Source organism: Paroedura picta, chromosome 15, assembly GCF_049243985.1.
Source record: "Paroedura picta isolate Pp20150507F chromosome 15, Ppicta_v3.0, whole genome shotgun sequence".
NCBI lineage: Eukaryota > Metazoa > Chordata > Lepidosauria > Squamata > Gekkonidae > Paroedura > Paroedura picta.
The window spans coordinates 15,988,661-16,000,441 of record NC_135383.1 but is presented as its reverse complement, the minus strand read 5'-3'; the positions used below and the strand labels follow the sequence as shown (position 1 = coordinate 16,000,441).

The 11,781-nt window shown below is 53.0% G+C and overlaps 1 protein-coding gene across 4 annotated transcripts in view; it reads right to left on the bottom strand.

Annotated features, from left to right (window-relative positions):
- Positions 1 to 379: 379 nt before the first annotated feature.
- Positions 380 to 11,781, bottom strand: part of LOC143824908 (apoptosis-inducing factor 3-like) — a 30,373-nt gene continuing 18,971 nt past the window's right edge. For all 4 annotated transcript variants that reach the window (XM_077312742.1, XM_077312744.1, XM_077312741.1 and 1 more), the window contains exons 5-19: positions 11,525 to 11,569; positions 10,502 to 10,583; positions 10,282 to 10,394; positions 9,960 to 10,046; positions 8,274 to 8,365; positions 6,900 to 7,030; positions 6,569 to 6,684; positions 5,445 to 5,516; positions 5,194 to 5,257; positions 3,440 to 3,516; positions 2,530 to 2,647; positions 2,173 to 2,271; positions 1,452 to 1,527; positions 604 to 708; positions 380 to 475 (exon numbers count right to left, since the gene is read on the bottom strand). In XM_077312742.1, coding sequence (XP_077168857.1) covers positions 400 to 475; positions 604 to 708; positions 1,452 to 1,527; positions 2,173 to 2,271; positions 2,530 to 2,647; positions 3,440 to 3,516; positions 5,194 to 5,257; positions 5,445 to 5,516; positions 6,569 to 6,684; positions 6,900 to 7,030; positions 8,274 to 8,365; positions 9,960 to 10,046; positions 10,282 to 10,394; positions 10,502 to 10,583; positions 11,525 to 11,569 — 1,353 coding nt within the window. In that variant the 3' untranslated portion in view covers positions 380 to 399. The remainder of the gene's footprint in view (positions 476 to 603; positions 709 to 1,451; positions 1,528 to 2,172; positions 2,272 to 2,529; positions 2,648 to 3,439; positions 3,517 to 5,193; positions 5,258 to 5,444; positions 5,517 to 6,568; positions 6,685 to 6,899; positions 7,031 to 8,273; positions 8,366 to 9,959; positions 10,047 to 10,281; positions 10,395 to 10,501; positions 10,584 to 11,524; positions 11,570 to 11,781) is intronic.

Genomic DNA, 11,781 nt, shown 5'->3' with positions numbered 1-11,781 from the left:
TCCATGGCTACACTTTGAAGACCATGAAGCTCTCCTCTTGAATCAGAACATTATTATGTTACTGGTAAACTGGCAGCGGTTTTCCAAGAGTCTTTGGACGGAAGTCTTTCACGTCAGCCAGTCCTTGATCCTTTTGACTGGAAATGCCAGGGATTGAACATGGGACCTGCTGCAGGCCGAACAGAGGCTGTTCCACTGAACCACGGCCTCACTGAGTTCAGGAAAATGGGATGATCAGATTGGACGGATTGCTGGAGTGTTCCAGCAGGGCTCCTCGGAAAATCTTTTTTGGAGTCCTGGCCCTTCAGTGGAGCTGGGGTCTGGGCTGTGGGAATGCCTTCTCTGATTCCTGCTTCCACACAAAAAAAAATGAGCCCAATCCCAGCTGAATATAATAATTTATTGCAGCTTAGCGGCAGCTTCGTCTCCACCTGAGGAGCTGGTACATTGGTTGATATTTGACACATCCATTCTCCTAAAAAAGAGATGTCCAGTTAGTCTCCAGCATAGGCAGCCGCATGGGGTTAGTGCTCTGCCGATGCTCCTAAAAAACAAATAGGGGGGGGGTGGGGGAGAAGTGTACATGCAGCCCAAATCGCTTACTCTGCTTCCTGCTTGGTGATCCGCCTTCCTGTGTAGAGGACTTCGGCCACCATGGCCACCACGGGGTCAAAATTCAGGCTGGCCACTGCAGTCACAAAATTGTCCCTGTGCAAGGAGAAGGTTCCCGTGAGAGACCCGCAGCCTGGGGGATCCGGTCTTCCCTTGACAAGTGGTGGCGGCTACAAGCACAGACGGCTTCAAGAGGGGATCGGAGAAGCACATGGAACAGTGGTCTGTCAGAGGCTATTAGCCACAAGGTATTAGACAAAATCGAGCCTCTTGTGGTGCAGAGTGGTAAGGCAGCCATCTGAAAGCTCTGCCCATGAGGCTGGGAGTTCAATCCCAGCAGCTGGCTCAAGGTTGACTCAGCCTTGGTCGGTAAAATGAGTGCCCAGCTTGCTGGGGGGTAAACGGTCATGACTGGGGAAGGCACTGGCAAACCGCCCCGTATTGAGTCTGCCAAGAAAACTCTAGAGGGTGTCACCCCAAGGGTCAGACATGACTAGGTGGCTTGCACCGGGGATACCTTTACCTTATAGACAAAACACACTGACTGGGGCAGGGGTGCTCTGTGTTCTTGGTGCTTCTGGGGGGGGGGCACAGTGGGAGGGCTGCTGGAGTTCTGGCCCTGTTGGGGGACCTCCTGATTGGCACCTGGGTTTTGCTCACAGTGTGACACAGAGGGTGGGACTGGGTGGGCCCATTGGCCTGATCCAATGTGGCTTCTATTACAGTCTTGGTCTCCTGCTCAGTTTCTTCTCTCTCCTGCTGTCCAGAGAGGGGCTCGGCCAGCAGCCATTGGGCCCTCCCTACCCATCCACCCCCTTGCAGTGAAACGCTGCACTCACCGAATGTAGAAGACGACAAACTTCTCTTCGTCCAGTTTGCCCTTCACCACTATGTCTGTGTAGCCTTTCCCATAGCCTAAGTGACAAAAGAAGGACATGAGGTCTCCTGATCCAAGATTCTGTAACCCGCCTGGCCAAGGAGACTGATGGAGCATGACAGGTTGGCCAAGGTGAAAATAGGATGCAGAGGTATCAGGCAGGAGCAGCAGGTTGGTGGCCCACCTAGGAGGGGAGCTGTCTTCTGTGACCTGCTGCAGTAAGCAGGTCCCTGTCCAGCCACACCAGGGTCCCTCTGGGAACATAGCTCTGCTCTGGATCCCAAACCCTGCTCTCCCTAGGGATGCCAGCCTCTGGGGGGGGGGATCCCCTGGAATTAAAGATCATCTCCAGATTACAGGGATCAGTTCCTCCAGAGAAAAGGAATACTTTGGAGCAGGGGAAGCCAAACTGTTTCTTTCTGGATGGACTATAATTACCATGAGCCCCTGCCAGCACCATGTTGGCAAGAGTGCATGGTAACTGTAGTCCACGGACATCCAGAAAGCCAGTTTGGCCACCCATGCTCTGGAGGATGGACCCTATGGCACAGCTGTCCATTGAGGTCCATGTCCACCCCAGGCTTCATCCCCCCAAGCCGCCAAGAGATTCCCAACAGGAGCTGCCAACCTTATCCACTCGTCCAGGGGGGACCAGGCTAACCTGCCTCTGCCGTCTTCGTTACCTGCGTATCGGATGACCTTCCCGCCTAACTTGGTCCAGAAGAATGGAACCGTGTGCAGCTTCTCTTCCCGTTGCAGGATGTTGAGGGCAGCCACCCGCCCTGGCAGGGGAAGGAAGAGAGGTCATGTGTGGGGGGGGAGTGGCTTTATCTGGGCTGTGGGTCCCACAGGCTGGCCTGGGCAGGACCCTGAAGCCCCTTGCAACCTGGGCTTTGTTGAGATTTCAGAAAGCCGCAGGCAGTGCTACCGGTTAGCTCCAGTGTCAGCATGTTCAGTTTTGCAGCAATAAGGTCTAGCGACTTGCCTACTGCAGACCTCCCCTCGCCCCAGCCAAGCCTGGAAGGGGAGGGGTTTGCTACCATGTGCTTGGGCAATCTGCCAGTGGTGGATGTGGGTGCTCTTCCAGCTGAACAGGGCCACAGGGAAGGCGGCCGCGTCCCCAGCAGCAAAGACACCTGGGACATTGGTCTTCATGAACTGGAGGGGAAGAAGAAGAAGTGGAAGGGCTGTTTTTTATACCCCGCTTTTCACTACCGGAAGGTGTCTCAAAGTGACCTACACACACATCGCCCTACCTCTGCCCATAACACGGATGAGACTGAGAGAGGTCTAACAGAACTGCTCTGTTTGAACAGCTCTTAAGAGAATTGTGATTAGCCCAAGGTCACCCAGCTGGCTGCATGTGGAGAGAGAGTGGGGAATCAAACCCGGTTCACTGGATTAGAGTCCTTTCGTTCTTAAGCACTACCCCACACTGGCTCTCAAGAGGTGGTCTTTATACCCCGCTTTTCTTGGAGGAGTCTCAAAGCAGCTTATAAACACCTTTTCCTTCCTCTCCCTACAACAACAAAATCTGAGTCCAATGGCACCTTTAAGACCCACAAAGATTTATGCAAGGCATGAGATTTTGTGTGCAGGCACACTTCCTCAGAGCATGCACACGAAAGCTCACACCTTGAATAAATCTTTGTGTGTCTTAAAGGTGCCATTGGACTCAGGTTTTGTGCTGCTGCTTCAGACCAACACGGCTACCCGCTTGAATCGCCCTACAACAGACACCCTGTGAGGTAGGTGGGGCTGAGAGAGTGCTGAGAGAACAGCTCTAAGAGTACCGTGACTAGCCCAAGGTTGACTGCATGCGGAGGAGTGGGGAATGAAACCCAGTTCTCCAGATTAGAGGCTGCAGCTCTTAAGCATGACACCCCCGCTGGGAAAGAAGGGACTGAGCTTGGGGGTCCCGGCCAAATCCCCCCATGGGCCTCAACCTACCAGGTCCACAAGAACATGGTTGTTCTGGTCCAGGTCGATGGAGCTGCCCTGAAGGAAGCGGGTGTTGGGAGCAACTCCTGCGGGGAAGGAGAAGAAGGGGGTTGAGGAGCCAGGCCTGGTAGGGAGGCAGAGAAGGGGGTGTTCCCCTTGATGCCAAGCCTTGTGGCACAAGCTGCGGAAGCCAGCCGCTCCTGAAGAAGGGCCATGGGGAGGACGGAGAGGAAGGTTGAGAGTCAAGCCTGGTAAAGTGAATAGGCTGCTTGGGCAAGGCGGCAAATGGGAGCAGACATGGCTCGCTTGTGGAGAGAACTGACATGTTCAGCCCCCCCGGCCAAGGCCATGCCCTGCTCACCTGCCTGGCGTAGCGTCCTCAATAGCCTTCCTCCCCACCCTTCTTTCTGGGGTGGCGGAGGGGCACAGTTGGGAGAGCTGCGAGCAGTGGGAAGAGGTGGAGCAATAGGCAGCTCCTCTGGGGGAGGCAGTGACTGTCCGGTACTGGCCAATAGGTCCTGCCCCTCCTCCCTGGAGACTGCCAGCTCTAGGGGCTGGCTTCCCTGTAGCTGCTGTATGTGTGTGTGGCACCCCCTGGTGGTCAGAGCACAGAATGCTAGTGGGAATGATTTCTAGCACACGAGTGCCATTCCAAGAAGAGCGCAAAAGCTTATAGCCGGGATTAAACTTGGCTAAATAATAATGCACGTCAGCGATCGTTTGCCAGGGGATTTTCCCATTTCACACAGTGAAATCACTAGTTCCCAAGTACCCCGAACGGGCGTTATTTAGTATTTATTTATATGTATTATATTTAGAAGGATGACTAGGCTGGTTGAGGGCCTGGAATCCGTGCCTTGGGAGGAGAGGTTGAGAGGGTCAGGTGTGTGCAGCTTGGAGAAGAGGAGGGGAAGGAGTGATAGGATATCTGGCTTTAGCTACGTACAAGGTAGACATGATGAGGAGGGGCCCAACTCGTTCACTGCAGCTTTAGAGGCAAGCCATGGGTTCAAATCATGGGGAAGGAGGTTCCACTTCAATATTAGGATGCATTTTCTGTTTGTAGATGGAATATGAAATCTGGGAGGTTGGTGGAGTCTCCTTCGTTGGTCCTTTTTAAGAGGGGAATGTGTGATTTTTAAGTCCCTGAGAAGGTGGGAGGGATGGACTGGATGATCCTTTGGGGTCTCTTCCAGCTCTGTGTGATTCTCAGTGGGTGTGAAAGCACCCTTTGTTGTGGTCACTTCAGATCAACATGGCTGCCCACCTGGACGAATGCGTGTCGGTGAAGTTTGGGCCCCTCTAGCTAAATAGCCCTTGATCATAGGGAAAAAATGACTCACTGCTGACTCTTCCCCCCTCCCATTCAGGAAATTCATATCCAAGCCCCTGCTCCTCTTTTAGGATGGGGTTAAAGTGGAAGCCTGGAGTGGAGGTGGGGGGCTGCGGCACCTGGATTTGCCTTTGTTCCCTATGCACAAGCTGCCCTCTTTCTGCCTCTCAAAATCTTCCACCATGTCTTAGAAGAAGAAGAGGAACTGTTTTCTTATACCCTGCTTTTCACTGCCCGAAGGAGTCTCAAAGTGGCTGACAATCGCCTTCCCTTCCTTCCCCCTACCACACATGCCCTGTGAGGCTGTGTGAACACCACTATCAGGGCTGTGACTGTCCCAAGGTCCTCCAGCTGGCTGCATGGTGAGGAGGAATGGGGGATCGGACCTGGCTCACCGGATTAGAAGCCGCTGCTCTTAACCGTTTCTTACCTATTCCTATCACCACCACGTCGGCTGGGATCTGGCGCCCGCTGTCTAGAAGGACGTGGGTGACCTGCAGGGAGGAAGCGAGAGAGCTTATGTTATTGGGGGGCTCCTGCCGCCCCTCTCATGGTCCCACAAGGACTGCCAACCCCTGTGGCTCTACCCCTTTGTGACGTGCCCCTGCTCCTTGTCCGTTGCCAAGACAAGTGACAAGCTGGGCAGGCTGGGGCGATGCTCAGCCTGAGAGACTCACAGACCTCCCCGTGTTCACCCAAGAACTCAGCCACCTCCGTCTTCATTGAGAACAGGACTCCTTGCTGATGGAGCATCTGGGCAATGGAGGAAAGAGGGCGTTACTCAGTACGTCCTTTACCCAGAATTCTGGGTAGGGTTGCCTTAGCCTAAAATGTATACGAGGTGTACAAGGCTGGGGGAAAAGCTGATTTATTTATTGATTTTTCGATTTATTTATTGATTTTTCAATTGCCACTTTAGAATCATAGAATCAAAGAGTTGGAGGGGACCTCATGAGTCATCTAGTCCAACCCCCTGCACTGTGCAGGACACTCACAACCTTCTCGCTCATCCACTGTTACCTACCATCCCTTGAGCTGTCACAGAATCAGCCTCGGGAGGGAAATTTTTTCCACGCCAGACTGTCCAGGAATTCTGGTGTTGTGTTTTTGGGGGGATCATCTGGGCATGGAATTGGCGTCACTGTGGTTGTGAGTTTCCTGCATTCTGCAGGGGGTTGGACTAGATGACCCTGGAGGTACCTTCAGACTATGATTCGGAACTCATGTCGTCTAGGGCCACCTCTTGATGCGGCCAGGTTTGGGGGCTCAGAAAGTCCTCGGGTAAGTCGGTGCTTCCTGGCAGAGGAGGAGGGGGCATGCAAGGTCCTGGAGCCCGTTGGGGATGGTCCATGGGAGGAACAGGGGCTTTCCGAGTCTAGCCTGTTGTGAGGCTGTCGAATGTGTCCCTCCACCCCCAACATGGCAGAGCCGCTGCAAGGCACTGACCGAGAGGCTGCATCCTGACCAGTGGGGGACCACCCCTGTCCTCAGAACTCCAGGACTATGTCTGAGGAATAAATCTTTGTTGGTCTTAAAGGTGCTACTGGACTCTGATTTTATTGTGCTACTTCAGACCAACACGGCTACCCATTTAAATCTGTTCTTGGGGGAACGCCATGGAGGGGGCGGTCTCTGGTGGGACAAATGCCTAACAAAGGGAATGAATGAATGAATGAATGAATGAATGAATGAATGAATGAATGAATGAATGAATGAATAAATGAATGAATGATATCCAAGGGTTCATTGCTAGGGACTGTGAACTGCGCTCATCTACCCTCTCCTCCCCCCACCGGGCTCCCCACCTGCATTGCAAAGTTTCCAACCTCCGGCCCCAGGGCGTCTTGGTATGGAAATTCGGTCTTCTCTATCACATGGATGCTGCGTGCTGTGCTCGACAGGGTGGCAGCCAGCTCCATGCCTGCGCATGGAAGACAAGAGATGCGGCGATGCCTCACCTCTCCCGAGGATCAGGGCCAATCTGGCCAAGAGGGTAGGCAAGGAGGAAGAGGCCCTGTGCTGTCTGCTGGCCATGCAGGGCTCCAGCCAAGTCTCTGCTGGGGGAGAAACTCGTGTGGTCCCCCATGGGCCCTTTCCTACCCCCGTGCATGCCCGCCAGAAGGTTCCTCTTCCTACCGATGAACGATGCTCCAATGATCACCACCCGCCTGCTGGATGCCAGCTGCAGGATCCTGTTGGCATCTTCCGGGGTCTGGAGATAACACACGTGCCGGAGTTTGGTGCCGGGGACTTCGAGACGCTTGGGACTGGCAAAAGAGGGCGTGGTTGAGGAGGGGGAAAGCCCAGGGTGCTACACATTTGCTCATTTCCGCAGCTTAGGTTGCCAGACTCAGGGAAGTAGCTGGAGTTCTCTTGGGCAGGTTATAGTGGATGAGTGAGAGGGTTGTGAGTGTCCTGCATAGTGCAGGGGGTTGGACTAGATGACCCAGGAGGTCCCTTCCAACTCTAGGATTCTAGGATTACAACTTCTTTCCAGGCAACAAAGATCACTTCTCCTGGAGAACCTGGTTACTTTCAAAAGTAGACTCTACAGCAGGGGTAACCAAGCTGTGGTTCTCCAGATGTCCATGGACTACAATTACCATGAGCCCCCACCTGCATGCTGGCAGGGGCTCATGGCAATTGTAGTCTATGGACATCTGAAGAGCCACCGTTTGGCCACCTTGCTCTATGGCCTCATCCCCCATGGAAGTCCCTCCTCTTCCCAATCCTTGCTCCTATTATTTATTTATTTACATTTATTTTATTTGTAGACAGCTCCTCTCTAGCAACCGTCTTGGGGCGGCTGACAGCATGTAAAAATCCCTACTTCCACGGTTTAAAAAAAACAAACATATTAAATGTTTTCATCCCACTAATTTCTCAGTTGCAATTGGGGTCCGAGTGCCCGGTTTGCAGGGATGGAGGGAGGTCGAGAGGAGAGGAGGGTTGCCCATTTCAACTCTAATATGTGCTTGCGTTGGCCTGAACTGTACGCCTGGCGGAAGAGGGCCACCTCACAGGGCCAGCGGAACTTTGGCAGTTCCGACAAGCCCCAGATCTCCGCTGGCAGCTTATTCCACCAGGCGGGAGCCAGGGCCCAAAAGGCCCTCACTGGCTGAGGCCATGTACACTTCCTTGGGGCCAGGGACCACCAGCTGGTTGGAATTGGCCAATTGTAGTGCTCTTCGGGGGACATATTCGGAGAGGTGGTCCCTCAGGTATGCAGGGCCCAGACCATGCAAGGCCTTGAAGGTTAAGACCAACAGGCTCCAGGTATTTCCCAAACCAGAGCTGGCCATCTCACCTCAACTTTTATCCAAAGAACCAGGCTCTTTACCAGCACAGGGGAGATGAGGAAGGGAGTGGGGGCCAGGGCTGAGGAAGGGAGGCACAGCTGAGCGGGGATCCTTGTGATGCAGCCTGTCTTTCAGCAGGGACGGAGAGGCCGCCTTGGCTCAAAGAAGGGATCCCTCCCCATGTTTGGGAGGTGGGAGAAGGCTCACTTACTCGCTGCCAGTGGCAATGAGCAGGCAGTCGTAGGCCTGGGAAGACCCATCGTGGAAATGTGCCGTCTTCTTGGAGGTGTCCAGAGAAACTACCTGCAGCCATGGAAGAGGGAGAAAGAGAGAGAGCATGGCAATGCCTCCCCAGTCCCTTGCTCCTAGGAGGGATGCCAGCCTCCAGGTGGGACCTGGGGAATCCTCTGGAATTGTAGCTCATCTCCGGACAGAAGAGATCAGTTCCCCTGGAGAAAATGGCTGCTTGGGAGGGTGGACTCTGTAGTGTTATACTCCACTGAGGTCACTCCCCGCCCCACCCCCAAAGTCTCCAGGTATTTCCCAACCTAGCTCCTAGCCTGCTTTTTGACCAAAGTTCGGAAGGATTTGGAGAGAGTGTTGGATCGGGTCCATGGTCCATCAAACTTGATCCACACAATGGCCAACCCCCCCCCCCCCCTGAAAGGATCAATAGTTAAGCAGCACGCCCTTGCCTTGTTATTATATCCTGCAATGGACTTTCCGAGGAACACTGCCCCAGAACATGGAGGTTCCATCTAGCGATCGTGGCTAATAACCCATTCCTCCATAAGCCCATCCAATACTTTCCTTCTAAATGCCGCCTAAGCTCGTTCCTGACTTTTCTTGACTTCTGTGCCACCTCTCCGGGGAGCCTGCCTAGCAGCTTCTCAAATAAAACATAATGAAAACATCATAAAAGGTGATGAAAACCCAGCACTAAAAACACACACAGCAGAGCACAAAACAACATAAATCACGGAGCACCTTAAAATGGGTCTTCAAACATTACTCACGTTAGAGACAGGCTATGAAACGACGTTTAATAGGAATAAAAACACCAGGCTTTTAAATAAATGCCAGGTACATGGACATTTTGGCCAGGCATCTAGCAGAAAATTGTATAGGTACTGGGTGTTTGGAAACACCGGCAGCTCTGCAGAGAGCGCATTACCAGGATTGAACCTGGATGTAATCCGAGCATGTATCACCATGGCCTGGTCACGCTTTTCAAAGAATGGTTACAGCCGATGTATTTGGCCTCCTAATATAGGCCAGGATCCAGTGGCACCTTCATGCTATGAACCTGTTCCTTTTGGTGGGAGGGGGGAATAGAGAGCCAGTTTGGTGTAGTGGTTAGGAGTGCGGACTTCTAATCCGGCATGCCGGGTTCGATTCTGCGCTCCCCCACATGCAACCAGCTGGATGACCTTGGGCTCCCCACAGCACTGATAAAACTGTTTTGACTGGGCAGTGATATCAGCGCTCTCTCAGCCTCACCCACCCCACAGGGTGCCTGTTGTGGGGAGAGGAAGGGAAGGCGACTGTAAGCCACTTTGAGCCTCCTTCGGGTAGGGAAAAGTGGCATATAAGAACCAACTCTTCTTCTTCTATCATCTCTAGGCTGAGAAACAGCTGGAGATTTGGGGGATGTAAGGAAGGCGGGAAGGGAGAGACCACAATGGGGCATAATGCCTACAGAGCTCACCGTCCGCAGTGGACATTTTCTCCAGGTGAACTGATCTCTGTTGCCCGGAAATCAACTGTAAACCCAGGAAGACTCCAGCCACCGCCTGGAGGTTGGCAACCCTACCTTATTGCCTCCAAAGCGATCAAGGTCTCCCACCACCCACCGATCTTCACCGGAGTCCCCTTTGCTGCAAAGCGCAACGTTCACCTCTCTCTCCCTCCAGACCTCTATGTCGTGAGCATCCAAGAAGCTCTGGGACCGCAGGTAAAGGCTCTCCGCCTTGGCTTCCATTTTCTGAAAGTGGCAAAGAAGCCCATTTTACGCCTGGAAAAAACCATAGTTCAGAACAAGCCGGCCAAGTCTCGGGAAAGGAGACCTTTTGAGCCAGCGGCAAGCGCCACCGGCAGACAAGACGATCCAGCCTGCGCAGGAGCGCGCACTGCAGGGGAGCACGAACCAACCACAGTCCATCCTGCGCACATAGAGCTCCTGCGTTCCCCCTCCCCAGCCAAGAACCACCCTGCTGGACCTTGCTGAGCTCCGTCTTGTCATAGGGCAGATTATTCTCCCTTGTCGTCATGAGGATCCTGCCCGTGAAGCCCTCCTGGCGAAGCGTCTCGGCACACGTCAGGGCTGCTGGCCCTAGAAGGGAAATGGGCAGCTGGGGATCTCCGCAGTGGTTCTGGTGGGCAGAAGCTGGAGCAGCCGCTTTGGGCCAAGGAAGGGAAGCCTTGATGGCAGGACCTCACCTGCTCCCAGGAGCAGCACCACCTGCCTGATCTGCGGGTTTCGCTGGCTCATGGGTTTCACCTTGCCCATGCTTGCGAGGTCCTGTGGGATGGAAAGCAAGCCATGTACAAAGCCATCTCAGGGCAGGTTAGCCAAGTACACCAGAAGAGCCCTGCTGGATCAGACCAGGGGTCCATCTAGGTCCAGCATCATGTCCCACATAGAGGCCAACCAGTTTCTCTGGAGGGCCAATGGTAGGGCAGAGAGGCTGGGGCCTTCATAAGAACATCAGAAAAGCCCTGCTGGATCAGACCAGGGGCCTATCTCATGCAGCATCCTACCACACACACAGGCCAACTAGATCCTCTGGAGGGCCAACAACAGAACATAGAGGCTGAAGCCTTCATAAGAACGTAAGAAGAGCCCTGCTGGATCAGACCAAGGGCCCATCTCGTCCAGCGTCCTGTCTCCCACAGTGAACAACCAACAAAATCAGTCCAGCAGCACCTTTAAGACCAACCAAATTTAATTCTGGGTACAAGCTCTGATGTGGATGCACACTTTTTTGGACTCACTGAAGCCATAAAAGGCAGGTAGTGGGTGGGGCCGGAAAGGTCTAACTAGAATGAAGATGCATAAGTCACTGAGCAGTAGATACAGCTAAGATTGGATGAGCTTTTAGTAAAACCTGTGAATAGCAGTAAGTTAGTCTACCGCAACCAGTTACTGTAGAGGGGACCAGAACAGCCCCCTCCCCCCCGCCATAAGAAAGCACGTCTTGAACAGATTAGATCAAGATTTATTCAGTCAGTTTGACCCGTCCGGGTAATACAGAAGCCGAAAGCTCTAAAAAATTATAGCCAAAGATAATAATTAAAATAGCATGGCTAAAATACAGACATGTTCCTACCCAAAGGTGTTAGAATATTAAAGCCACATTAAAACAGGTAGATATCAGGAACAGGTATATTGTTTGCCATAAAAAGAACAGCTGCTATTGAATGGATAATGATGCTCGAATATATATAAAAGGAGGTCCGTACCTTTATGCTGGCAGTGATAAGCACCTTCCCATCTTCCACAGTCACCTGCAAACACCAATGTGGGGATGGGGGGAGAATTTCACAACATAAAGCATCCTGCCGTCAGAGGAATAGAGAGGGAACTTTGCACAGACTAAGATACCTGCGAGGTACCTTGGCAGGTTGCCTGATGCAGGAGGAAAGTCCCAGGATGCTGACCTGGGCCTAGTCTGCACACACAGGATAATACACTTTCAATGTGCTTTGGCAGCTGAATT